Genomic DNA, 27,774 nt, shown 5'->3' on the forward strand with positions numbered 1-27,774 from the left:
CTCATGTCTTTGTGGGGTGTCCCGATCTGGGCTCCACCTGTCTCCTTCACTCCTTTTTGAGGCCAAATCCCTGCTCCTCTGGGAACCAGCCTGAAAGGGGTCAGCTGTGTGTTCAGTGAATGGATCTGCAGCATGAGGAAAGCCCATTTTTAAAGCCAGGCCTTCCCACAGCGATGTTCCAACTGGTGATGGAGAACGATGGACAGGATCCTGCAGAAGAGCTCTGCTGAGGTTATTTCCACACCATGCCTTGCACGTTCGGAAGCTCCAGGCACGAGAGATGGCAGGATTTGTCCTCAGGGAAGGGTACAGACCTGACAGCAACCCAGGTGTGCCAGGTCTCAGCAGGAGGACGTGCAACAGTGACCAGATGCTCCCGTGGCCACATCAGATCAGCTGCCAGCGGGAGCACAGCAGGGCACCGCTCCTCTCCTGCGGCTTTTGGCTTCCCCAGCACCTCCCGCCTGACCAGACGTGATGCTCCTTTTGCAAAGGCCAGAGAGGGGTTGAGCAGGTTGCCAAGTGCCAGCCCAGCTGCAGAGGAACACCCACCATCCCAGAGCACCTCTGCAAAGGGCAGCTGAGCCCCACGGTGCTGGGAAACCCCTGACTCCCTTCCCATGAAGCTGATTAGTTTTACTTGAACTTGCAAGAGGTCAGGAAGGCAGCACTGGGCCAGGGCCAGCCCGCTGTGGCGCGGGCAGGGTCCAACCGCTCATTAGCACATTCCCTGGTTGAATCAATTTCTGGACCCCCATCTCTCACTAGGGCTTCCTCTGGGTGCCAGCATCTAAAGGGCCCCATGTAACACGGTTCCTAAACTTTTCCCAGCCTGCTCATGCCACCTCCAAGAAGAAGAGCAATTCATGAGCCTCAAAGTCCTGAAATAGAGGTGGGAATGCCAACGCGGCTCCCTCCACCATGCCCACACAGACTTGGGAGATGAGCAGGTACCGGCACACGGGTGGGCGTGAGACACCAAACCTGGCTGCGCGGATTCTCTCAGCTGCGAAAGGAGTTTCCCCATCTTTCCCCAGACAGAAATGCCGCTTGGGACTCCCTCGCTGACATTTCCCCACCGGCCTGTGCTTTGCAGCAGGAGGAGGTACCAGCTCCACACGAGTGCAGGAGCTGCTACACCCCTACTTTCCAGGAGAAGAAACGGGAGTGAGCATCCTCAGCCCCGAAGCAGCGGTACCTGAGCACAGAGAGGCAGCACGGTCCCCAATCCACCTCCTGCTCATGGGTGCTGCCAGCCAAAGCTCAGCCCTGGGGGCTCATCCTGCTCTGCCCAGTGCAGGGGATAGAAGCACCAGCAGAGCCCTGAGCTGGGAGAGGTGATGACGGGTGGGAAACGCACACGGTGCAACACGGAGAGCCTCAGTTTAAGTAGGAATGGGGGTGGTGGAGACCATGCTCCCAGCCTGACCTCGTGGCAGTTTGAGTCTCCACAGGAAAGCGCTGACCCTTTCTGCCCTGCACAGTGGGTGACGCCCCAGCGATGACCTGAGTGCTGGGGACGCCCCGATGTGCCAGATTACGGATGTGCCAGAGTATGAACGTGCCAGATTACTGACCGGTGCCTCACCATGACACAGCTCCCGGGACTCGCTGTGACCCAGCGGCTGCCACAGGGTTAGTGGGACTCACTAAAAACCCAACCAACCAACAAACTCTTTAGCGCAGCGCATGACCCCTTACAAATTATTTTTCTTTTCTGCAATAAACCCAGGAATAAGATCAGCAAGCGGAGGTTGTTTCCAAGCAACCCAGACCAGAGCATCCCCTGCACCCACTCCCAGGTGAGCACAGGTGTCCAGCTCAGGCTCCCCCCTCTGCGGGGAGCGAAGCCTCCACCCGTGTCAGGCAAACCCTGAGGATCCCCCGCGCTGCACCACGGGCCGCAGGGAAACCCAGCACCAGATTGTGCTGCTGAGCAGGAATGGCTATCGCGTAGTGTAAGACCTGAGAAATCTGCTGCTTGAATTAAAATCAAATAAAAAAATCAAGCTAAATGAGAACAAAGCATCCAGGCACTGGTTCACCCGCTTCACCCCATGCTCCAGCCACCTCCCAGCACCCAGCTGCCCTCCCTCCCTCCCACACTGCGGGAAGCACCGGCGCTTTTGGGGCACATTTCCCAGCCCCGGCACACCCCACCAGCTCTGCAGTGGCCCTCACAGGTATCCTCATTAGTGCAGCAACACAGTAGATCCCGGCAAAGCCCTGAGGCGTTTCTAAATATAGGAGGCTGTCTGCAAGTCCCCTGTCCCTGCAGAGACACTTGCAGGTTGCTGAGCTGGGGCTGGGGCTGCCCACCCCTGCTGAGATCCAACACATCACCCTGCAGGAAAGTCCTCCCTCCTCCAAGAGAGGTGAGCTGGTTTCTGTACTGTCATTTCACCTCTTTAACACATATAATGTAGAAGAGAAGGTAAAATTAACCGTGACATCAAGAAAATTCAGTTTTAAGGCTCCTGCAGTGACATTACAAACACTGAACACACACACACACACACACACACACACACACACACACACACACACACACACACACACACACAGCAAGAATGTGGGTTTTTGCTGCTCCAAAATCAAAGCAAGTTTTTGCCGTTTAATAACACCTGAATCACACCCATAACCCTTGCACAGGCAGGACCCCAACCGCTCACCACCCACCAGTCATGGAAAGCACTACCCCCTATTTTGGCTTCTCCAGTAGCTTTATCACAGGGTTTCCTCCTGCACAGTCAGGTTGTGGTGTATTTCTGAGAGGCAGAGTTAAGGTGAATCACCAGGAATCCCCTGACCTGAGCACATCAGGAAACCTCCACCTCAGTGCTGCAACCAACACCAATTTTTGCATCATGGGCCAGACCCTGCATGGTGTTGCAGCCGCAGCACAGCAGCCGAGCGAGAGGGCAGGATCGGTGCCCGGGGCAGAGCCAGGCAGGGCAGCACCGGGGCGTGCGGAGGCAGAGCCGAGCTCTGCAGCCCTCGCTGCCTTCCGGGTTCTCACACCCATTGGCCACCCCAGCACGGACACAGCAAACACTCCCTTTTGCACCGAGAGACAACCCCTGTCTTTCACCATCCAGGAAGGCTTCCTCTCCCTCCCAAACTCCTCCTTTCATTTTGGTGCCCTGGATTTGGCAAGTGCCACAGCCTGCCTCAAAAATACACCACTTCAGAGAGGAAACAGTCACATCTGGAGGCGGTGCCAGCCCTTGGCAGCTTTCACTTTGCCAGAAGTTCACCACCCCCGGGCAGCGCCGGGGTGGGGTCACGGCACCTCTCTGCCCCTCGCACACCCACCCCATCCCTGGAGCCGAAATGGGGCTGGTGTTTCAATTGCCTTCTACTTACATCATCATCCTGCACGCTCAGGGGGATATCCAGCATGCACATCTGCACGGGCTGCACCAGAGCCTTCTGCACGTTGAACAAAGGTTTTGCCTCCATCTTCCCAGGGATGGAGGGGCTGCTCATCCTTCTCCCTCTCCTCCGCGGCTCCTCCGCCAGGAGCAGCGTCCAGCCCAGGCAGCGAAACGGCTCGGAGATCTCTCCCCGCTCGATTTTTGTCAGTGCATCTTGTCAACAGCTGCCGCTTCTGCTGCTCTAAGAGGTCTTACTTCCTTCCTTGCAAATCAAAGAGCTGCGAGGAGCCGCACCGAGAGGCTGTGTGTGCGCGTGTGTGAGCGAGCGCGCCTGTGTGCGTGCGCGTGTGTAGCCGGCGATGCTCCCGAGGTGGTGAAACAGCCCTTTGCCAGCGTGCCACGGCACGCCGCCTTCCCAGCCGCTCCTTCCTTTCAGGGCGATCTCGGCGCTGGCTCCGGCTGCTGCTTTTTGCAGCGGCGCGAGGCGTTCAGCCTCATCGACATGCAGCACTCACAAACCCCGTGCATTGTCTCCGAGACACAACAGGTCCTGCCTGCTGTTGATTTCTGATTATGATCAAACTGTGCCTGCAGTAGCTACAGCATTTCCCTCTGGCTGTTGTGGCAGGAAAACGAGCAGAGCTGGAAGGATGAGAGGGTGTGAGACACAGAGAGAGACTGATCGGAGCTGGAGCCTCCCCTTTTCTTCCCTTCTCTGTGTCCATCCCTGCTTTCCATTGTCAGAGGCAGTTTCAGCTCAATGCCTTCCTGCACTCCCAGGACCACAGCGAGGCTTAAATAATTCACATTCAGAGAGCACTTGGGAACCTTATGGCACTGAAAATGCAGCATGGCACTGAGACACAGTGAATATTGGTGATCACTTTGTTTGTAGGTCAATTCTGCATGGAAAGTTTTGCCCAGGTGAGCCTGGCACCAGCTGCCTTCTCCACCAGAGAGCCTGCAACTCCAAAACGGAGTTTTGCTCAAGGGAATATGGCACAAAACGTGGTGGGTTTTTGTTGCATTTTGGGGTTTTTTTGTCCCACTTCAGGGCTGCCCCTTGCTCCCAACCGGGCAAAGCTCTGGGACGGTGCAGCCTTGTCCTGGTTTTCCCAAACTCAGCCACTGCCCACACGCAGCGCGCCTGGGTTCAGAGCAGCACCAAGGCGCCCTGCTGAGCCCAGCATTCCTGCGGTGTTAGGTAAGCTGGGCTTGGTGAGCCCTGCTCAGCGCCAGCCCCGCTCCCTCCTGGCCTCCCGGCTGGGCTGAGTCATCTGCAGAGGAACCAGAGCCGTCCAAGACGCTGGGGTTAGACGGGTCTCACGTACACACGGAGCCTTTGTGCTGCTCGCAGTTGGAGTTGGGCATGTGCCCAACATGCTGGGGCAGCGCATGGGACCACGGCAGCGTCCAGCTCCCGGGAGAAACACCAGGGTGAGAAAACCAGAGCAGCAATGGGAACTAATGGACAAGCCTGGAACAACACCAGATAGGGATAAACGCACCATAAATAAGTTTTAACTGAAAATCAGACAGAAGTTTCAACCACTGTACTGCCAAGACGAGCAGCAGCACAGGACGCAGAGACCAGCGCTGCAGCAGCCCCGGGAACGGCCTTGCAGGGAAAGAGAGACAGGAGATCACGGCTACAGCGCACAGACAAAGCAGTATTTCCAGGGCCACCTCCCAGTTTCTGGCTGACAGCATTTTGGCAACTGTCTGGCTCTTTTCATAGCAGAAAGGTAGTGCCACAGCCCAGGGAACACCCCGGCAGGGCCAGTTACTGTGCCTCTATGTATGTGATGTCTTGCTGACTCAATATAACGTGTGCTCCCATGGAGAACAGTCCCACATTTCACGTTGCCATCAGCAGTAAGGAGATGTGCCTCCAGCACAGGCAGTGCCCACAGCTCTGGTTCCAGGAAAGGTGATTCAAACCCCCACTTTAGCCCCAGCTCAGGTTACTCACCTCCCCGCAGCAGCAGGTTGGCAGGGCACAGCTTTCCAACAACAACTTTCCAGTAATAAGCTGGGCTTGGCCATGATTGCACCTTTCAATGGGCCTAAGTGACTGCACCAACATCCTGAGAAGGACACAGATTTCACACTCAAGTGCCAGAACCTCCATGAGCTACCAGCCCCAGCAACCCACTCATCATCCTGCTCAGCGACTGATCTTTCCCATGGGAACAAGAGTCTCTGCGAGGTGGCGTGGAGGTGTGGAAGTCCCATCATCTGCTGGTGTCTGGGTCTGCAGGGCTTCCCCAGACCTCACAATAACAGCAAAGGACAGATGACACATGATGTAACTCCAGAGCACACACTGGCAGGGACTCAATCCACTTTGCTGGTCCCCAGAGCCCAGCAAGCTCCCACCAGGCAGCCGTAAAGATGCTAAAGGGATAAATCCTCTGGAAGAGTCACAAACCACAAAGGCAGACTGCGAAGGAAAGGAAAACTACAAGTGCAGAGTCCCAGGATTGATGCCAGGCATAGCAACAGAGGTTGGATGAAAAAACAGCTGCTCCAGAGAACTGTCTCAAACTGACAGCAACGGGACGCAGTGGACAGGGCTGACGGGACATGGAGACTCTGTGCATGGAAAGCTGTGGCCAGGTAACCAGCCAGATGTCGTGGGCATTCACACAGTCCTAGAGACAACGTGAAACCTCCTCCTCCTCACCAGCTCTGGTCTGTCCACCCACCAGTCTCCCTAGCCGCCAGCATAAATCACCGGGGAACATCACAGTCCTCCAACAGAAACCAGCAAAGTGGTTTTGAACAATTTCCCATTGGGAGATATTCAGCAGTACGAGGCAAAGATTCCCCCAGCATCAAACCAGCCGAGACAGGACAATCCTACGCAGAGTTTTGAACGACAGCTTCATCCTACTTCTCCAGTTTGGCTGCCACGAGTGGAAACTGCTACGATCCCAGATCCTCCAGCAACAGCAGCTGAGCACCTTAAATGCACCGCTGATGGGTGACAGAGGAGCATCCCCACGCACCCAAGGAGCGGGGAGCCCTGCGACGGCTGGGGGAGAAATCTCCCCCCACTATCAATGTCCCCCAGCAGCCACTCCTGGCAGACAGGGAAGCCCCAGCACAGCCACCAAGTCCCCATTTCATTTTACACTGGAGCTTTATTGTTTCCTGCAGATCCAGCTGAGCAGATAAAGCCCATCATGAGACCTCACTGCTTAGCAACCATTACTGGAAAAAACACTGTTTTCCAGTAACAGTCTTGGCAGGAACAGAGCAACTGCAGGGCAAATAAAATGCAATCCCTATGCCAAATGCATCCTGCTCCCAACTGCATGACTGCTGCCCCAGGGAGAGATCGACTCCTGCACTGGGAATTGCATCTATTTCTTAAGGTCTGAACCTTCCTACCCTGCAAACACATCGTTTTGGGCATATCATGATGGACCACGACTGAATCTCTGCATAGGTGGACGCAGGTTTCAGTGACAAACTCATGCACAGGAGGATCTTCATATCCAGCAGAGCTGCGATGGTGTGAACAACCAGAACACTCAGAACCAGTGACCAACCTCTCCCACCATGCTGGTCGTTCCTTATGCCCCGTGACTCATGAGTACAAAGGCCCACCTAAGGAAGGCTGGCTCCAATGCTTGATGCAGTCGAGCATCAAAGACTTCCACAAAATTAAAGAAATTCCACAGAAATAACAATGGTGAGTTTGTTTCTCAAAGGAAATTGCAACTCCATGTATTGTCTGCAAGCCCAAACGTCACCGCATCCTGCACAAGAACGCTGTATTTGAAGAGAAGTGACACAAAACCAACTGGTTTATTTTCACTATGCGAGGCCGGTAGAAAGGCAAAGAGGAAACAAAGCAGCATGACGAATAAAAGGCAAATGGAAAATCCCAACAGCTCTTCCCCTTTGATACTTAGCAGTAACAGAAAAGAGGAAATCTGCTTTCGAAAACACAGAAACCTCAAGCTGACAGCATCCCACTGAAGGAAACTCGCATTTACTGAAAGCCTGCAGGTAGACTGAGCGAGGCAGACACAGGCACAGACACAAAGCTGGATGCCCAGTGGGACTTTGCAGAGGCTGTGGGCAGGTAGGACACCCACATCCCGTGCAAATCAAAGGCACCTGGGTATCTGAGCACACAGGTGCCTCTGTACATCCCACCTGAAATCTGTCTTGTCCAAGTGAGTTATGAAAACAAACCCCCCTGATTCGTATCTGCGCCCTTGCTCCTAGGTATTTATTTGACAAAGCTGCCCTTGTTCCCTCAAAATTACTCCTGATAGCAGCCACAGCCCGTGCTGCACCTTGCGCCTCTGGAAACCCATCTGGCATTCAGCATCCTGAGCCAAATAAATTCCTGTGCTCCCCAGAATAGATATGTATGCAAAATTAATTTGCAATCAAGCCCGCATGAAGCATGAGACGGCCTTTTAATAGGTGCAGAGCAGCAATTACTAATGCAAAGTGAAAGCCAACAAGCATTAAAGGGGGGGAATCAATTAGCTTTCTTGGGATTCCTCTACACATTTGCCACTTGAGGGATTTCAATTTCCACGCTCCCCTGGGTGCTGAGAGCGCACCCTGGGAGCCACCATGTCCCGTGGGGAGGGGATGGGGACACTTCCCTGTGGCATCCCCCTGCACGGTCCCTGCGATGCTGCTGTGCCTGACCAGTCTCCATGGAGACGGTCACTGCAGCAACGGAGACCAGAGGTGCAGCAAAGGGGCTGCGAGAGGATGCAGAGGAGAGCAAGGATCACTTCTTCCCCATGGCAAAGGGACTGTCAGGTACCCACACGCCTCCTTTCTGCTTCCAAGACTGTTTCCCTGCATCAGCGGGATAAAAGGGCCATGCCACTCACAATCCAGCTGCCTCGTCCTGTTCTGAAAGCGCTTCATCCTGTTGAAATCAGTCCCACAGGAGCTGGTAATATTGAGCTGTCACGGTGGGTACGGCACTGGGAGGGCGCTGAGCTCCCGGCTGTCATGGCAACAGTTTATTGAGTTTCCATAACTGCCTTTTCCCCTGGAGGTGGGGACAGAGCCCCGGCTGGGGACACTGACGCAGTAGTCCCCAGGTGTGCACGGCTGGGGAGCCCAGGGTGGGCAGAGCTGTTCTGGGTCTGGCCATGATGCTGGTCACTGCACCACTGCTTGTGCACGGCGTGGAGGAAGGACCCTGTGTCCCTGGGCAGATGTCACAGAACAGGTCCTTCCTGCCCCAAGTGGCACCAGCACCTTGTACCACCACACTGCAGGCGGGCAAGAGAGACAGTCACCAAATGGCTCGGCTATCCCCATGCCAGGCTCTTCCCACTGCAAACAACATCTTTGCTAGAGAAGAAAAAGGTCCTGGGGGAAATGGAGAGCCGAGGGCACCGGCAAGCCACGGCAATCCCCGCCGTTATCAATTATAATTTCTCTGCAAGGGTTTATTCCACGTGCCAACCAGGGCAGAGCAGCAGCCGTCTGTGGGCAGAGACCAGACGGGCAGCAAGGCCAGGGCACCTCTCTGGCATATGTCTGCGTGCAAACAGGGGGTGCACAGATGAGATGTATCGCATCACTACCTGGAGCACTGGCCAGAGACAGACTAATTCACCCACCTGGCCAAGCCTCCAGCACTGCGCAGGGCTGCTCTCTTCAGCATATTCTCCAGAGCCTAGTTGAAGCTTAAACAAACCCAAAGGAGGAGGTTCCCGTTCCCCCACCCGTGCTGCCACTGCTGCTCAATTGGCAGACAACAAACCGCTGGCTCAAAGAGATAAGAGTAAGAGGCACAGCTGCAGCAGCTCGGAGTTTTCCAGCCCTACGCCCAAAGCCAAGGCTCTCCCAATCCTCCCTCTCCACGCCTGTTTTGCAGGCTAGTGTGTTTAAAGGAGTTTCCACCATGTGCGGTCCCCTCTGCCAGCTTGTGTTAGCCAGGGGGTTGGAAAACCCTTGTTGCATGGACAGATTCCTGAAGCAGGTTGCTTTTCCTGGAAGTTTCCTTCAGGGCTCCCATTCAGCTGCCTCCCACCCTCCCGTTACAACAGCAAAGGGTTCGATGTTGTTTCCTGGGCTGCAAGGGGAGCTGATACCTTTTGCAGACCTCTCCCAAGAGCCACAGCCCCAGATCAGGGTGCGAGAGACATTTTAAGCCTGGACCCCCCGCAGGAGGGTGAGGTGGGGAAGGACAGGGCAGGGTGGGACTGACCAAAACCCAAGGCTGTCAGCTTCGGTGGACACAGTCCAGAGAGCGTGGGGCCCTTCCCTGACCTCCCTGAGGGCTGCAGCTGGACCTCAGCTTTCCCAGGCCCGGCCCCCGCGCAGTGCAGACGTGCAGCCAAACGCATAGGGGGCTGCACCCCCTGGGCCCATCCCCTGCCAGCACCACAGCCCCTGCTGCGGTTTGGGGATGGCGAGTTGTGAGCTCACTTTGCATTGCACTGATTAACAAGCCACCCTACCAACCTGCTGTCTCCAGCTGCTTTCTGACAGTGGAGAGGAGGGTGAAGTCCCCCCAAGGCATTGCAGAGCGGTGCCTGCTCCCAGCTTTGAGGGCAACCCACCAATTTTGGCTGGAGAAAGGGAAAACTCCTCGGTTTCCCACACCAGCCAGTGCTTTGGTACATCATGGAGCTACATCAGCATCCTGCCTGTGGGCTCCCAGGCAATTCACCGACCAGGAGAAACAGGTGGCAGGCACCAGGGGAACAAGAGCATCCTCAGCATTTGCTGGAGGACCCAGCAGAGCAGCACACAGCATGGCAGGCAGCTTGCCCTCTCTCCAGCACCACACCAGCCTCTCACCACACACCCAGCACAGCCATCTAGTGACTGCACCGTAAATCGGATGAAAAGCAGCCCTGGAGGCCCACCATTGATTTCCGTTGCCTAACGACAGGAAAGCTTTATAATCCTATTAACTAAACACCCTTTCAAGCAGCACTGGGAGCAGCGCAAAGGGGAGTTGTATAAGCAGTTAGAGCCACCTGGTGCAGCGTCCAGCTCCGGGAGGTGCTGGGTGAATTCCCCAAAAGCGGGGCTGTGACACCCGCAGTGTCGGTGGCGGCCCCCACAAAGACACGTTGGACCCTACCACGAAACACGTGCCTCAGCTGCAGGTCACCGGCCAGAGCACAAAGGAGCCGGGAGGCCTTGCACAGGAAAATAGTGCCCACGTGTGCAAACCTGCAGGACTTGGTCTCTGAAACACTAACAGCTGTAATTGCATTTCAATCTATTCCTCATTATCACCACCCTGGTCAGACTTATAGATGTTTCCCAACAAAAGATACACTGTTTCAGCCAAAATATATAAACATTTTGTGGGAGAATTCGAATTTCATTTCCACTTCCTAAGGAGAAACGGTATATTTCAGAATAATTCTGTTTACAAAACATTTCAAGATTGCATTCCTCCTCCCTAGTTTGCAACAACAGCCAGTGTGGAAAATAAACAAGCTTGCAGAGGACGTAAAAATCTCCGTTTCCCACCCAGCCCCAGGTACCCCAGAGCCACAATGCATTCCCATGCGGGGGTGAGAAGCCTCCGCACCCCGGGGAGCTCCAAGGAAACGCTGCTGAGCCACATGCAGGGATGGAGAGTGGGGCAGCCGTGGGTTCCGTGGCCAGAACTCCCTCAAGGGCCATGTGCCACCGTGCAAGATGCAGATCATGCAATTAAAAGCCCTTTGGGTCCAGTTGCCCCCAAACAGCAAGGTTGGGAAATCTCAGTGGTTAGCTGGAGGAGGAGGGTCTGCACTGCGGCAGGAGGGAGATAAATGCCTTTCCACCAGTGGAAGTGCACCTTCCCCAGACTGTAGAAGCATTTATCAGTCATCTCCGCTTCCCTTTAATTAGTTATTCACACAGCATTGCTAATTTCCAGGCCTAATATTTTCCATGAGGGGTTATGAATACAGAGGCACAGGATGGGCTCTTTGTCAGGCGACACGATGCTGCAGGCGTCCCCATCAGTGCCATGTGCAGTGACCGAGCGGCCATGCGCAGCTCTCCCGAACAAAACCCTTCCCAATTTTAGCACTTATCCCATTAGGAGCAAAACAAACTGCCCCTCACGAACACTGGGGAAGGAGCATGTCGGATTCCCCTGTACTGGGACAAGGCTGCATGGCCAGGGGCTCTGGTTTGCTAACCCACCACACTGAGGCAAAACCCTTGCACCAGCCCCGTTATTTTGGTGCCACCAAGGACACCAAGAAGTGTCTGCCTGTCACCATGGAAATGCTGAACTGGAGGATTTGAAGCCTGCTGGGACTTTCCACCTCTGCCAAGCTGCCAGTCGCTGTTTTTCATGCCAATGGTGTCTTCTCCCCAGGGAAGCAAAGACCCGCGGCCCCACGGGACACAGCGCCGAGCAGGAAACACGAGTGGGAAATCCGCTGGGAGGAGGCGGCAGGGGCGGCCAGAAGAGCAGAGCAGATTTCAAAGAGGCCACAGGCTGCCCTGTGAAACAGCCCTGACCTCCCACCCCGCGCCGGTGGTCCATGCGGAGCCAGGAGGGCTCCTTGTGCCGAATGTGGCCTTTGCAGCGTTTGCTTCCTGCATTCGCGCCAGGCAGAGTGTTCATAGCGAGGGAGTGGGAAGCAGATTGGGAGCGCGTGGACGAGAAAAGATAAAAAGGAACAGCGGATGTGCTGAGAAACCTGCGGGGATGCAAACCAGACGTAGCCTCAGGGTCACGTCAGCCGGTCCGTGCCTCCGGGGAGCCTGTGAGCGGGTTCACGTGGAGAATCCCGGGCAGCATTGCCCGTAGAGTGCGCCAGCAAACCCGCGCCCCAGCTGCACATCCCCTGCTCTGCTAACGCCAGGATTGCTTCTCCCATCACGCAAGTGATCCCTCCTAACAGCGCTGGTCGGACTACAGCAGTATCTACACCGCGCCTCACTCATTTTCTCTCTCGTGCTTCCTCCCTTTCTTTTCTACACCCTGCAGGGAAGCGCCGAGCCTTATCTGGGGTGGTTTGACAGACCAGAGCTCTGGCACCACATCTAAAGCTTCTCTGATCTTCTCCAGATCCTACACAGAAGCAGGACAGACCAACAGCGCTTCTCCACCCTTCCTGAGCTACAGGCAGCATCAGGGCACCACAGCACCCTTTCCTTCCCCCCCCAGCCCTGCTTCTTTCCTTCCTTTCCCCCCCATCTTTGAAATGTCTTTCCAGGTAGGGTGGTGAAGGACATTATATTGCAGCTACACCCACGCCGAGGAGCAGGCGATGTCCACCAGCCCCAGGGTAGGAGGGCAGAAGCCTGTGGGGCTGCACCGCAGCACAGCTCAGCAAACCCAGGAGCACCGGGCGCTGTAAATCTTTGCAGTGATGAACTCCCACTGCACTCCTGGGCCTCGAGGGAGCAGGAGCCCTGTCCTGCAAGCCTGTGATCCCCCAGCACACCACCGCCAAACCGCCTTTGACGTCAGCTCACGGCTGCAAACATTGTCTTTGACCCACAGCCAAAATTTGCAATGCAGGGGAATATCAGCGGAGAAAGCAAATATCCGCAGAGATAGCCCGAAGAGAGCCTGTTCTGAGAGCCCTGGGAGGCCAAGGGCAGAGGGCCAAGGGCAAATGTGCAGGCACAGCCAGGGTGACTTTGGAAGCCAAAAGGTCCCCAGGAAATCACGTCATTTAAAATGCAGATCCCCAAGGAAAAACAGATGGGTGAACCCTCACTACGGGTCACACAGGCTGGAGTCGGGCAGTCCCAGCAGGGAAACCTGTGAACATCTGGAGGCTCTGCCGCTGCCAGAGGATCCCGTGGCAGCTGGGGGCTGACCCCAGGACGAGCAAACTGGATATTTGAGCAACAGCTCAGCACCCAAACAGCTGCCAGGGCCACTCCTGAGTGCCTGACGCTGCTCTGGCCACAGCAGCAGCAAGAGCACGATCATCCCCACTGCCCCATGCATGTATTTAAATGCCACTACAGCAACACTAATAGATGTGGCAGCCTGGAAAGCAGCACAAGCGCCTCTCCCAGCCACGGCTGATGGAAAGGTCACGGGTTTGCCTGTTGTTTACAGAGCCCTAGGGAAAGCTGGGGGATGGGTTGACCAGGGACAGTTGGAATGAGCACAAAAGGGAGCTGTGGATCAGGGCTTTCCTTTCACAGGAGGGACATGGTGATTGACATGGCCTTGCTGGGGTCTCACAGCAGGCCCAGGGTGGCTTTGGGATTGGACCTCTGGGTCTCCAAGGATGGAGCTGGCGCACATGACTCATCACCAAGAAGCCAAACACAGCTCCTCCTTTGTGAGCAAAGCACAAACACTGAGCTCTGCGGAGCTGATCCGCTCCCCGCAGCGAAGCCCAGCTTGGCGCACGCCGCTTCCCCAGAGACCCGGGCGCCAGCCGCACCACGGCTTCCGCCAACACTGACCCTTCTCAGCAAAACCCGAGGCACTAACTCACAGGGAAAACAAGAGTGCCATCTGCTGCACAGCCCCGCTGGGCCCCGAGCGGCTGGACAGCCTCTGGCCTGCCCGCACAAGGCATTTGCACGGGTTTACACGGTCACAACAGCATGGAAAACGCATCCTCACCAGCACTAAGTGATGTGTGGAGGCAGCAGCAAGTGGGAAGGCAACCCTACAGCAGCTGAATGAGTGGGGACAGCCTCTGGTTTGCGGGGACAGCAGGATGGGGAGGTGGAGCAGAACAAGAGGGTGTCCCAGAGCCCATTTAGTGACTGCAGCGTGTGAAGGAGATGGAGAAAGAAGCAAGATTACTTGCAAAAAGCAGGCAAACAAGCCCTCTCCCCATCAGCATCCTGCAGGTGAACAACTTCCAGCATCTCTACAGACAACAGGAAGGGAGAAAAAGCAAACAGTCCCTAACACCCACCGAGCCTTGGTGAGAGAGTGGGTGCCATCCTGAACTTCTGCTTTGGAGAGAAATCCCAGATTCTGGCACTAGATACCACACATTTCCACATGTACCCTGATATCCCAGGAAAAGTCCAGGTAGTGGGGACACCTGGGAGAGCAGGGTCAGCCCAGGGGAGCTCAGAGCAGCTTCTCTGCTCCTCCAGCCCCAGCAGCTGTGGGCAGTTGCCAATTAAACCCCCCTGAGCAGGTGATCGTGGTTTGGTGGCAGGTGAAGCAGTTTCTGCACATAAAGTGCCTGGAAAGCATGCTGGCATTCTGCATGAGACACGTGTTGCTATAGCAATGGGGAAGGTATCAGAAGCAAAACTAGCGCTGATAGATAGCGCAGATCACTTTTAAGATTACCATACACAATCAGGACCCCTGATTCTCAAGATCCAGTGGCCAGGCACTGTACAGGGAACAGCACAGTGAAAACACTGAGAGGAACTCAAAAACACAACCCCAAAGATGCCCAGAATAAATGAAGTCCTGAAAATCCCCTCCTTTCCTTATGTAACGAGTCATCTCAAAGCAAGCTGACCCCAAAGATAATGAGCTGCACTGAGTTACAGGATGTCAAATCAATCATTACAGTATCCCAGCGATTTATTCTGGAGCTTGCAGCAGTCGCTGCATCCTCTATTCACGTCTGATCAGCCCTGTCTGCGGGTACATTCACACATGCGTGAGTGGGAGCTCCAGATGGAGCAGCTGAACCACGCTGAGGAGCGACTTTGCATCTCTGCACTGGCGTCCTCCCAGCCCCTGCTGCCAGCTGGACCCCCACTTGCCATCACTTGTCGCCAGCTCGCCCTCCTGCCCACGGCAGAGTTCAGTCTGAGCCATTGGAACCATCTCAACACAGCGCCCTTCTCTGCCCCGGGGCAGATCACAGAGAGACAGACAGAAACAAATTCAGCTCCAGCCTTGCTTGCCTGACTCAGGCTCTCTGCATCCTGCCCTCAGACCGCGTGTCCACCATCTGCTCCTTTCTCCAGCCCAAACAGACAGTAAGGGAGAGAGGAGATGAGTCCGCAGCTCCAGAAGCTTGGTTCAGGACAGAAGTGACCTTCTGACCCAGCTCACGTGCAGGGTTTTAAGCACTGAAATCCATCCTTGCACATGAACCTTTGCTTTCACGTGTCATGACACCCTGAACAACGCACCTGCGAGACGAAAAAAAAAACAACTCCTTGTTTGCTCAGCTTATTTACTTTTCAGCACTCAGTTTTCCCAGTTGTTTGTGTGGGTCCTTCCCTTAGCAACCGGGGAGAGAAACATCTATGAGGCATGAAAAATGTAGCTGTGCAGTCATAAGCACTGGCAGGGTGCGGCTGCGGGTGCAGCTGGAAATTCCTCTTAACTGGTGGTGATAAATGACGGGACTTGGATGAATTGCGCCCCTTAAACAGCAAAGTGGCTCATCCTCTTCAAGCAGGATGTACAGGTGGAATCAGGACTTCCAACCTGTGCTCTCCACTGTACCACCCACCACGCAGGATCCTGGGCTTGTAACAAATGCCTCGACATGACTCAGTTTACCCATATATACAATGAAGCAACAGGAAGGCTAAAGTTGAGACGTTCATATAACGCACTCCATAGGAATGCAACATGCATTTCCCAACGTGGAAGAGAGCCCAAGCTCTGGACATCTTTTTCTAGACAGCTTTACATGTCTAATTTTCTGGATCTCCCAGCAAGATTACTTTCCCTAGCCCACAGCCATGGTAACAGAGGACTCTTGTTCTTGACCCCTGGCAGGGTCAGGATCCAAACCCCAGGATTTTGGTTGCTGATTTCCTTTTCCAAACAGACATGCCACAGTGCATGCTAGTGCACACATGATGCCACTAGCTCCCGCCTCACACAGTTACCCCCTGCAGAGCTAATTTAGCTTTTGTTTATAGGCCTGGATCAAGGCACATAAAGCCCAGACCAGATGGACCCACTGGGTGCAGGAGGAGGCTCTTGTATGCACATTTTCCAGTCCAAAAATGGATCACAGCCCACTTTTCCATCATAGCATCAGCCCTTTAGTCATCCCTGTGCTCCCAGGAGCCATCGCTGCCCATGTACCTTTGTGCCACCCCCACAAGGGCAGCAGCACAGACCACACTTCCCTTCCTAGGGCTGTGGATTGGGGGGAACATACAAAGGAGAATATAAGGTCAAAAAAGCATCAAGACCAAACAGAGAGCCACGTTCTGATGAGACCCCCAAAATGTCATGCCTTTGCTTCATCCTCCCCTGCCTCAAAAGCACCAGTGGGGTTGTGAGTGTAGAGCATTTGTCCACCCAGGCTCAATTTTGCTTCCTTTAGCCTCATAAACACACCAGGCAGAGACAAGGAACCTCCTGGTGCCACTTGGCCCGGAGCTGCAGCTCTGGCTTGCTGGCCCAGCGCGCAGCAGCCCCGCAGCCTGCCAGCAGCCACGCAGCTCCAGAGCGGCTGCAGCACCGCACCAACAGCTAGAGCCTGTCCCAAACTGCCCTGCTTTCCTTCCCAATACTTCATCCCACTTTAAGCAGCTCCAGTTACCTACTACATAGATTTAAAAAAAAAAAAAAAAAACAACATATATATATATGTTCTCCCCTTGCAAAGGTTGTTGCTTTTCCTCTGCCAAAGCTCACGCAGCAGACCAGGGGTCGGGATTGCTGGAACGTACAATGTTACCCTACCCCAGCAGGCAGCAAGGGACATGCACCTGCAGCGGCAGACCCCTAGAAAACCACCGACAGAGCCCACCCGCTCTCTGCCACCGCACATACATTAGTCACCCGTCGCGGACACGCGTGGGCCGCCGTGAGCCCCCTCTAGTCGGGGTGCAGAAGGCGACCGAGCCCGCGTACCCCCGCAGCTGCGCACCGGAGCTCGGGGGGCACCGGGAAAGTGCTCCGGGGAGACAAAGCCGAGGGGTGAAACGCGCAGCTCACCTGAGTGTCGATCATCATCATGCCCCGCGCATCTCCTCCGCCGGCCGCGCACGGAGAGCCGCTGGCCGCCGCTCCGGGGCTCCGCGGGGCCGGGCTCAGCGCCGCTCCGCGCTGCCCGGCGGCCGGGGCCGCACCGCGCCGGCCATGGGGCCCCGGGGAGCCGCCGCCAGCGCGGAGCGCGGCCGGGAGAGGCGGGCTCGGGGCGGGGGCGGCGATACCGGGAGGGCGGGGGCGGCGCCCGGCTCCGCCCGGTCTGCGCGCCCGCGGCTCCGGGCGAGCAGCGGCAGGTGGGTGCGCGTCTGCACCCGCACCCCTGGGTGCGCACAGGGGCTCCTGCACCCCTGGGGTACCCACGGGCATCTCTCCAGGTGCACTCTCTGCCTGTTGCCCTGGGCACCCTACTTTTTTTTTGGGTGTCCCCCCTAGGAGGTGGGTGCTGCAGGGCAGCAGAAGCCCTGGGAAAGCACCGTGCAGGCCTCGCCAGGGGGCGAGCGGCGGTTGGGAGGGTTTTGGCACCGCGCTGTGCAAGCTATAAATAGGAGAAGAGCTTCAGGGCAGAGAACGGGTCATTTGCTGGGTGAGATCCCCCTGCACGCACTGCTGCCCAGCTCTCCCCAGCAGGACACCTCTAATGAGGCAAACACAGCACCCTGCGACTGGTGCACAAACACCCACCCCGGCTGCCTCAGCTCTGCTCAGCCCAACACCCAAAACGGGGATACAGACAGACCAGGGGAAAAAGCTGCTGGAGATTTTGGTGCACAGTCGGTGTGCTGGAGCATGAGCTGGTAAGACAGCGGAGGCCGAGCGGAGCAGGGTTGCCCTGGAAACAGAGGCTGCATAAGAATGGCTCCAGTACCCACAGTTTGTATTTATGAGGCTGATGACATGTGTCATTGCAGAGTGATGTCAGGAGAAGCAGGAGCTGAGAGCAGGCTGCGTCACTCTCCGTGGCTGAGCGCACCCGGCTGGTGCCATGCTCCTGGTTTGGGGGTGCAGAGCTGGCCACTGCACTCCTGGGGACCCCAGGACACACACAGCCAGCACCCATACAAGTGCCACCATGTCTAACAGCCCCAAGAGCCACCGAGAGAGAAGAGCCAACTTATCCAGGGTCACAGCAGGAAGTAGTGACGAGGCACAGCCCGTCACATCTGCCTGTCCTGCTGCTCGGCAGCTCCAGGCCGGCAGAACCAGCAGCTCAGGATGGGGAGCAGAGCCAGGAGAGGAAAAGGTGCTGCCAGGGCCCTCGCTCTGGCACTAGATGCTGCTACAGAGCAACATCATTCTAATTATAGTAACGATGTCAGTGCTGAACAGTGGGAAAAATACATGCTTCAGAAGGTTTATAACGATGCAATTTGCTGCTGGCAAAACTCACTAAAAAACCCCAGAATGATGCATTTTTTAAAAGTAATTTGTTCTCATCTGTCTTCCACTAAATTAGCTAAAGGTTCAGCAGGGAGGGCAGGGGGCAAGGTGGGCAGCCAAGCAGCAGGGATTTCTGGTTAAAACTGCCTTTTTGTTCATATGGCTTTATACTAGTTTTACATGACACAGCGACATTTGGTGGATCTATGTTTAATCTAAATATAGCTCAAGAAAAGTCAAGTCAGTACAGCATTACTCTTAGATAAAGGAGGGAGTTGGGTGGGTAGGCAGACATTTAAAAGTCACTTCTTCAATGCATTTTGCTAGCAACGCTTTCCTAAATTATTTATTTGTGTTAACTGACATGTGGATCAGAACTGTAGGATTGGGGAGAACGAGAGGATCATGGTCTCACCCCATCTAGGATCATATTCAATGCTGGAAGTTTCTGTTTCTTGCCCCCCAGAGTTTTTCCTTTGGGGATGAATGCACCATGCAAGTCACCAGCTGGGGCAAGGAAAGAAAAAGCCTGTCAGATGGGTTCTTAAATTAGATGGACAATGAATGATGAGTCTGTTCCAGCCGAGCGGAAAGGGACGAGTAGAACAAGGGGCCCTCGGGAAGGCAACAAGCTGCTGAGCTGGGCCTTGGTTAAGGACAAGCAGGGCTTGAGTCAGAAATACCTTGAAAGCACGATCAGATCCTCCGGCAGTGTAAATCAGCCGATGATTTATTTACATGTGGTGATTCGCTTTTCATGCAGTACTGTGTGCGTGTTTCCAAGCCCAAATTCCCTTGGCACAAGCGAGACAGCATTGTGCCCTGTGGCGAGGGGAGGAAGATCCCACAGGCATGAATGCCTGTCTGCTGCCTTGCTACCGCGTGCCTCAGTTTCCCCACCGTGCAATGGATGTTGGTGGAGAATTTAGATCAGAAAGTAGGTCCTTGCGAAGCTCCCACACTGCCCACAAATCTCAAGCTGCACAATCCAAATGAGAGAAAGCAAGCTTGCTGCTGGTGTTGGGGGAAGGGAATTAATCAGCAGGAGATGACAACAGAAGTCCAGGCTTTCATTAATTAGAGGAGAGTATGAGCTGATTCAGGGAGCATCTCCCACGCTCCACCGGGGAGTGTGTTTCTGCAGTCACATTCTCCTGCTCCCTGGAGACACGGAGGGGTTTCTAGGTACTGCTTCAAATCACAGCCCTGTCAAGCAGAACTGTGTCAGGTAATACGTGACACAAGACCTTCCCCTGGGGAGAAGCTGCGGGGCTGCCAGGAGGATAAACATGTTTGGCACTGCACAAATCAGGCCATTACTGAGTCAATCACAGGGTCTTGGGTTCAGCCAAAAGGAAGCGGAGCCAGAGAGCAAGCCTTTCACAGAAGTTCTTCAGAACAGGTACCCCAGGAACATAAACCACCCTCTATCACACACCATTTGTGCTGGAGAACTTCCTCTCAGAGTGGATCGAGTATAGGCTGTGAATATCTATGCAGGAATTCAGGTAATTTAGTATGGCAGGATGAAGCCCAACGGCTGCAAATACAGGCTGCAAACACAGACCAGTTTAGAGCAGAATTAAGGCATAAGAGGAATCAGCCATCGGCACAGCTGATCTATGGCTGCTATATCACTTCTTGTTTTTATTGGAACTGAATGCTTTTCTAAAAGATGTAGCACAGCCCAGCCAGGTATTGTGAGCTTGATACTGGCATTGGGACATAAAATTATCTGGCTTGTCCTATGCAGATGAGACTAGACAGTTCCTTCTGGCTTACAAAAGAATCCATATGCATCTATATAGCAACTGGCATAATGAGACCCTAGTTTCGGTCCTGGCCTTCAGACACAACGGTTTTACAAATAGGAAACATACACTATTAATCCTGGGTTTGGTAGGAATGTATCTTTTTGGAAATATTTTGGTAAAGATCTTTCTTCACCCTGTTGGCTGAAATGAGGTGCCTGGTTACCAAATGTACCAAATGAATCTTCACAGGAGATTCAGTTCTGGTTTAGTTATGCAGAGAGGTGTCTTCCTCCAGTGCCACAGCACCAAGAGCAGCCTGGAGAAAACAGAGTAGACCCTTTGCAGGGTAGAGCACGAACCAACAGACCCACTGCCACTAGGGCTTTGGGGCTGCAGTTATCTCTATTATGGGTACCGTGAAAGCTTTTCTAATTAGGCTTCTGGAAGATGAAATGCATACATTCACACTGGCAAGTACCATTCTCAGCTTGCTTACACAGGACTGAAATGGCTCGTTAAGTCATCTGCAATCAGCAGTGGGGCCCTAAAGCTTTGAATACTTGATACACTGCCATACAGCAATTTTCTCATGCGAAGAGAAGCAAAAACAGTCAGGCACCTCTTACCCATTTTCTCTCTCTGTGCCAAATGAGCCTTTTTTCTTTTCTTTTATTTTCTTTTTTTCCAAGTGTTCCCTTAGGAACAGCTTAGCCCTTTCACCCCTGCTTCTCCTCTCCACGCCATACAGCATGACAGCAACGCTTGGCACTGCCATCATTCTCTGCTGCTCCCTGAGGTCTCTCTCCCTGCTCACATTAAATGTGCATGGCACAGACTTGCACGCCTCGGGAGGTAATGGAGGAGATGTTTATGGCAGGGGAGGTGGCACATGAACCTCCATGCTGTGAGCTCAGTTGACGATCATGCAGTCGTCGTTGTCAAGCCATGGCTGCTTCCCTCTCTTTGGTCCCCCCAGCACGTTCACCTGAGTGAGCTGTCAGGCTTTAAAGGCTGCAAAACGCCTGGTTCGGCTTCTCATCACATTCATGCAAAGAAAATGTTAACCCCAGCCTACTTCCAGCTCTAGACTGAACTCACAGTTTCACTAGACCATTTTGTTATGACATGAAATCACCCTCTCTGCTGGAAGTGCATCAGCTCTTGCTGTTGGTTCCAGCAGCTTCCAGCCAATTTATTTCACAGAGCTTAGAAAAGCTGGAAGAGACTGAAGCAATGGATAGGAACATGAACCTCTCAATACCAGATTTTCTGTGTTGGAAAAGATTACATGGTCTACAGAGACATGTGAACCGGGGAAAAGGTTCAGAGCACATCTGTGATTGAAATAAACCCAAAGAAGTTCAGTCTGGGTCTGAGCTGTGCCAGTTATGTCTAAACTTGGGTCTGCAAAACACAGATGGGAATTTGGAAGATAACGGCTACGTGGATTCACACTATTTGTCCTGTCAGACCAGGGTTCTTACTGGCAGTGGCTGGCACCAGCTCTGTGCTGAGAGGGTCCAAGAAATCCTGCTGCACACTAATCAGGGATAACTTGGTCCAAGCACAAGTTTCTTCCTGATCCTCCTAAAGGATGAGTTCAAATCACAACGCTTGAAAATGTATTGCCCTGCAAAATTCTTTTCTTTTTTATTTTTTAAAGTGAAAACTGGGTCTTCTCATCCACAGGAATGTCAATTACCATTTTGATCTTGCTAAGTTTCTACTAGGCTTCAGGAAAACACTCAGGCAAAGGCATCTCTGCCTTGCTATAAGGACAGCCTTGCATTTGGTAAGTGGCCTTTTGGATGCCTTTTTGTGTGCTGCAGCCTCAAGCAGGATGCTTGTATTCACAGTGTGTTTGATTGTGTGGAGGACACCTCTGCAGGGATCAGATGGTCAATCTCGTATCTCTTTGTAGTTCTTATCCACTGTGGAGAAACGTATGAGGTGAATTTCAGGGGTCTTTGGCTTCCTGTCATCCCATAAATACTCTGGAGAAAGCACTTTGGAGGGTTTGTGAGAGAGGAAGTGCCTGTTGAGATGACTTTCTTCTTGCCAGGCTGCCATGATCCCATTGGCTTTGTCTGTCAGGATGGTCATGTGGCAAGTCTTGGTGAACTCATAGACTTTCTTGACCAGCCCTCCAAACACAGCTCCTCCGTAGTAGAAGTCCCCTTCTCCATCAGGGATGTAGGCTGCTGAAGATCTTCTCCTCTCATAAGGGAACTGGCTTCGAGGGACATTGAAATAGCCAGGGTGTATGGCTGCTACAATATCACCCAGGGTCTCAGGCCCCCAGGTGTTGTAGAACACCATGTCAATGTCCAGGCAGAAGAGGTAGTCCACCTCCTGGTGGCTCGTCTCTGCGATGTGCTTGTTTATGGCCTCCATCCTGCGCATGGAGATCTCTTGCCAGCTGGGGTATTTCTTGATGGGGACAATGACAAACCTTCGTCCAGGCTGCAGGAGGACATCAGGAATTGTCTCGGGGTTGTCAGTGAAGATATAATAGTTCACCCGATAGCCTTTCATGAAATGTTTCTCTGCGGACTCCAAGAAGCGGCCCACAAACCTTGTGTATCTGTGCAGACACAACACGTGAATAGCACAGCAGAGACAAGGGGATGCATGGTGGGTTATGAAGGGCGTTTTGATCAGTGGAAGAAGACAAGGGATGGGAAATGTTGACTAGTTGTTGCTGCAAGGATTCACGCGCTATACATGCAATAGGTAAAGTACAACGGAGGACAAAACAAGTGAATTATCCCTGCTTTGACCAACCAACCACCTATCTACAGCTTTAATTCCCAAGGCACGTGCTTGTTCTTCAAAAATATTTACCATGCTTCCAGGTACCTTGGGTGCTGAGTCTGTATCTTGAAGTCTTACATGATTGTGGACACAATACATGGGCATGAAAGTTTTACTACAGATTGAGGACAAGAAAAGCCAAAATGATCTTCGGACAGAGGAAGTAAATCAACCCAAGAACTGTGCGCACTGAGTGGTTCACTTACTTTCCGATGGCAAAGGCCGTCACCCCTATGGTGAGATTCAGTGGCCTGTAGGCACTGTCTAGGATCTCGGGATTAAAGGTTCCTTCCCAGATGATGGGCGCCAGCCACGGTGTGACTGTCAGCACGTCCTGACGCCTGAAGAAAAAAAAAGGGAATGTTAATGAGATGTAACCGTTCCTTTCAGTTTCAAGGCCCGTAAATGGGAAAGAAACACTTAAAAGGCAGCTAGAAGAAGAGTGTGTGTGTCAGCATTAACTCATTATGGATGGTATTATCTTCAGATCTTTTTCCCTGCCGTCTTATTTAAGGTTACCAAGCATGGACATTTCAGTTCCTGGGATGAAATTAAGCACTGTTTAATGAATTGGCAAAAACCCGAGGATCTGCTAAATCTGATTTAAGCTCATAGGACTTTTCTACTGAGGAGAGTTTAATGACCACTCAACTCACAGAATGAGAAGCTATGCATATTTGTGATCAGTCTGACGCTGATTGCTACGTACAAATTAAAACACAAGTAATAATATGACAATTACTATAAAAATATTCCCCATTGCTGTGTTATTAAAACACAGCTTGTGGCATGACAGTTTATTTTTCCAGTATTTAGCTGGAAAGCTTTAACACATTCAGATATAATTTAAAATTCTGTATGGGAGCCAGCATTCAAATGTGTAACAATGTTACAGAAAATCCTTAATCTCCTGTGTGGGTAGTGGAAAAACTGAATATACATGCAGCAGAGTCTGATTATGCCCTACTACAGCTCTGCAATGCTATTTCAACTTTCTTCCTTGTTTTCAGGATTTCTTTCTTACCTTTTTGATTTTAAAACAAGGTGTCGTTCATGATGTGTAATTTACCCTGGCCCACTCATCTGGAGCACCACGCTAATGAAATGTGTCATGCGCGGCGCAGGGCCATGCTTGGAGGTTGAAGCAGTCTCCCGTCTGACACACTCCCCAGGCAATAATAGCACAAAAACCAAACCGAAGGGTCTGTAGGGAGCAGTCTGATGGCTGAGGCAGCGGAACACTTTCAACCCAGATATAACGCTTTCAGTCCGAGCAGATACTAGAATAACAATTTCGCTCCCTCCTATAGTAATGCATATGATTCAAAGACTAAATTATACAGGAAGAAGAATTAAGTTTGTAGGAAATGTACTAACTGAGCTGTTCTCTTTCTGGGTTAATTATCCTTTTTTGGAGGAGGAAAGAAAGAGAGAGAGAAGGAAATCAGCAAGTTTGTTTTTCTAAGCAGGGCTTTTTAAATTTCATCTTAAAGGGCTGTTCTGGATTTCCCAATGACTCATTTCCATGGTATGCATCCTCTCAGTGCGTGCTAGCCTTCAGAAGACACAGAGCACTAAAAGCTACACGATTCTCTTCTTATTTAGTCCAGTATATACTAGCTAATTTTGCATAATAATTTACTCCAACACGGAAGAGAGAAATATTCAGGCCTCACACACCCTGTTGAAACAGTGGGGTTGGGGTGTGGAAGATTTGTACCAACAGGGTGTGTGTTTATTAATGTACAAAAGAATGGTGGCTGTTGAAGGTGAACTGCTAGAGATAAGAGCTGGATCATAGGAGCTGGGCTGAAGGAGACTGCTAACAAACACGAGCTGACAAGGAGCATTTGCCTAAGTCACTTCTTAGCTGCTGCTGCTTGAAACCTTCCACATCTGTTTAAACTCACTGGTCTGACTGCTGCTCACAGTGGCTCGTCTGTGCGAGTGCCTGCAATTTGTTCCAGCGTAAGATCCAGCAGGTTAGCTGGAACCATTGCTGAAGGTCATACAAGGCACCTGCTTGATTTTGCCCTGAAATGGATTCAAAGCTCTCCCACAGCTGGTTACAGCTACAACACAGTTCCAGAAGGTGTTTCTCACTGTCTTCCAGCGATTATATATTACCCACCTCAAAGAGTTCCTGGCAGCAACCATGCAGACAGGCTGTGTGTGTGCTAATGTATTAACAGGGAGTTTACAGTAGGCATGTTAGCAAGGATACAGTGACTAAACTTGGTCTTATAGCAACAGCTATAGACATACCCATATGGTCAGACTTCTCTTGGAACAAGGTACTGTGCAGTGTGTACCTGGACTTTGAAACCATAAGCAGCACAGAGCACCCAAACCAAAGTCAGTAGAAACAAACAAGTTCAAACAAAGAAACTTACTTTGGAGCCAGCAATCTTGGCTGCTGATAAAATAATCTGTAAAAAGGAAGAAATATCCAATGAATAAAACATGAATATGCCTGGAAGAGAGGAACAGCAGTTTAAAGGTCAGCAAATAAAAAGCCAGTACTTACTGGGGGAAAAGCTGGATTAGTTTCTCTTCTGTGTATTGTAGTTTCATGGAGCTGGAGGATGGGGTGGGAAAAGAATAGGATTGTAATGCTTTTCCTCAAACACAAACCAGGTTCAGCTTCAGGACCTGCTGCTGTACTGACAGGAGTCCGAGTCCTCGCTTCAGCTCCTGTGCATATTGCTCTTTCTGGTACAGAGGGTTAAATGTTGCCTGTACGCACATTCAAGGGCTGTCAGATGAGTACCAGTTTTGAAACAGAGCACACAACAGAACAGGGACAGAGAGATGGTGGCAGCTCTCCGAGCCTGGGGGTAAATCAGAGTTTAGGGGTGAAAATCTAGGGAAGCACATGCTTGTTGGGCACTGCAAGTTTTGGTCATTTATGTGCTCCATTCCCTGCATAACTGTTTCTGTTCACCTGAAGGGCTGAACTACCTGAACTACATCACACTTTGAATAGCTTTCAGAGAAATAAGCATCTTATTAGACACAATGGTTTTTAGTGGCTTGAAATAACCAACGTTAACGTGTTCATCCCAGTCTCTGCGACCTGCAACAAACGAGTCCTCACTCGTGCTGTACAAATACAGAGTTGTCTTGAAGGGCAAGCAGACTAAAGCAGAAAAGTTTGTATTATAAATTGATAAAATAAAGAACAAGTGACTACTTGTTAAGAACTACTTCTACTGTCAGTGAAGTACAGCTCCTGTAACAATGATCTTTGGTATTCATTAGATACAACATGGGATACTTACAATATTTCAGGGCAAGGAAGGTAATATGGGAGGTAGCGCACTTTTCCATTCCCAAATGTAATCCTGTGATAACAAAGAAACATTTTAAGATGTTTTGATCATGATCTGCATAGATTTTCGTATACAAACACTTAACTACTGGTGAAACAGAACCACTCACAATGTGAAATAAGAGCAATTGCAATATCAAAAATACAGTATAATTACTAACTTAATAGTTAATAGAAATTCCTTTCCAACAATGTTTGAGTCTGTTCAAGACAATCTGTAAGGCATACTCAGCAGTCAGTATACTCAAAGCTATAATGTAAATATTCTCAATGTTCGAAAGCAACAACGTTTGATAGCCGTAAAGCTATCCCTAACTACATGGGTGTGGGTTCAGACTGTTTGAAAAGACAGATAATAATCTTTTTTAAGGCCTGAACTGAAATGTAACCGGAATATTCTGTACTTGAACATTTGTTTGTGAGTCAGATAAAGTGCTAGCAGCCTAATTTAGACACAATCGGTCTTTTTTTTCCTCTCTCTCTTCAGAGGCTTCTCACTCTACTTGTGTTACTTCATCTATCTTACGAATTACTGTTCTCTTACAGCTCTAACAGAGACTTTCCATAAAATGCACTGCCTATATTTTTCTTCTGCTGTGCCTTTTACCACAGTGTAGATATAGACAGGATGTTTTAACATGGCCAAGCTTGCCAGCAAATGCTTACCAGATAAATGCAGCAACAACAGACAGACAGACAAGAGATCCCAGTGTTTTCCTGGAAATCATGTCTTCGAGAGAAGAAGTAAGGGCAACTTCTTATTCCCAGCAGCTCTCTATCTACAAAGAATAAAAAAGCAAGGGAAATTGGCTATAAATATCTCACTGTGAGAGAAATGGATTATTTTATCACAAAAGCAGAAGGTTCTCTAAGCAGTTTCATTTGAACTCAGACCTTGTGAAGTCCAGAATACGGAAGGAACCAGACTGAATGACGCAAGCCACTGAGTCACTGAGGCAGCTCTTGTAAACTCTTTGACAAAACTGTCCATTTCCGTGAGATTTAATCATATGTATAAGTGCATGGGGAGCCTTTCTCATTAGATTCTCATTTCTGTAGATTCATCTAAAGCATATACCCTTTGCAATTTAATAAACTTACCCAAACCAATTAATTAATCGTTGCAGGCTACGTTCATTATTACCTTCAGTGAATACAGAACTACAGGACTGCAGAGAAGTCTCTGTTGTGTGCACGCTCACTTCTGCCTCCACAGCATCCTCTGTGTCCGCCTGCATTAAGGCTCCATCTGCAAAGCAAGCTCTCCAGGCTGCTGCTGGAGGGACTGTAATGCAGTCTCAA

At 51.8% G+C, this 27,774-nt stretch overlaps 2 protein-coding genes across 4 annotated transcripts in view; both read right to left on the reverse strand.

The window, feature by feature from the left end:
* Positions 1–17,329, reverse strand: part of RALGDS (ral guanine nucleotide dissociation stimulator) — a 55,869-nt gene extending 38,540 nt beyond the window's left edge. The window contains exon 1 of one of the 3 annotated variants that reach the window (XM_082067929.1): positions 17,203–17,329. In XM_082067929.1, the coding sequence (XP_081924055.1) occupies positions 17,203–17,223 (21 nt within the window). In that variant the 5' untranslated portion in view covers positions 17,224–17,329. Of the gene's footprint in view, positions 1–3,366; positions 3,574–5,349; positions 7,815–17,202 lie in introns of those variants that run through there. The other 2 variants (XM_082067925.1, XM_082067927.1) reach the window with 2 other exon arrangements.
* Positions 17,330–18,823: 1,494 nt separating this feature from the next.
* On the reverse strand, positions 18,824–27,774 carry LOC309447343 (globoside alpha-1,3-N-acetylgalactosaminyltransferase 1). The gene is made up of 7 exons (XM_082067851.1): positions 27,617–27,774; positions 27,139–27,251; positions 26,423–26,485; positions 25,669–25,719; positions 25,535–25,570; positions 23,348–23,482; positions 18,824–22,911 (listed from the first exon to the last, which is right to left on the reverse strand). The coding sequence occupies exons 2-7, from the start codon at positions 27,198–27,200 to the stop codon at positions 22,227–22,229; spliced, it is 1,032 nt and encodes a 343-aa protein (XP_081923977.1). The 5' UTR covers positions 27,201–27,251; positions 27,617–27,774; the 3' UTR covers positions 18,824–22,226.

This window comes from Streptopelia decaocto (genome assembly GCF_964273445.1).
Source record: "Streptopelia decaocto genome assembly, chromosome: 17".
Lineage (NCBI taxonomy): Eukaryota > Metazoa > Chordata > Aves > Columbiformes > Columbidae > Streptopelia > Streptopelia decaocto.

What these genes read in the sequence shown, in the direction of transcription:
- LOC309447343 (XM_082067851.1), bottom strand. Translation starts at nt 27,200, where the DNA reads ATGATTTCCAGGAAAACACTGGGATCTCTTGTCTGTCTGTCTGTTGTT. An exon ending in CTTCCTTGCCCTGAAATATT is followed by an intron (nt 25,720 to 26,422) that starts GTAAGTATCCCA and finishes CCCATCCTCCAG; the next exon opens with CTCCATGAAACTACAATACA. An exon ending in CCAAGATTGCTGGCTCCAAA is followed by an intron (nt 23,483 to 25,534) that starts GTAAGTTTCTTT and finishes TTTTTTCTTCAG; the next exon opens with GCGTCAGGACGTGCTGACAG.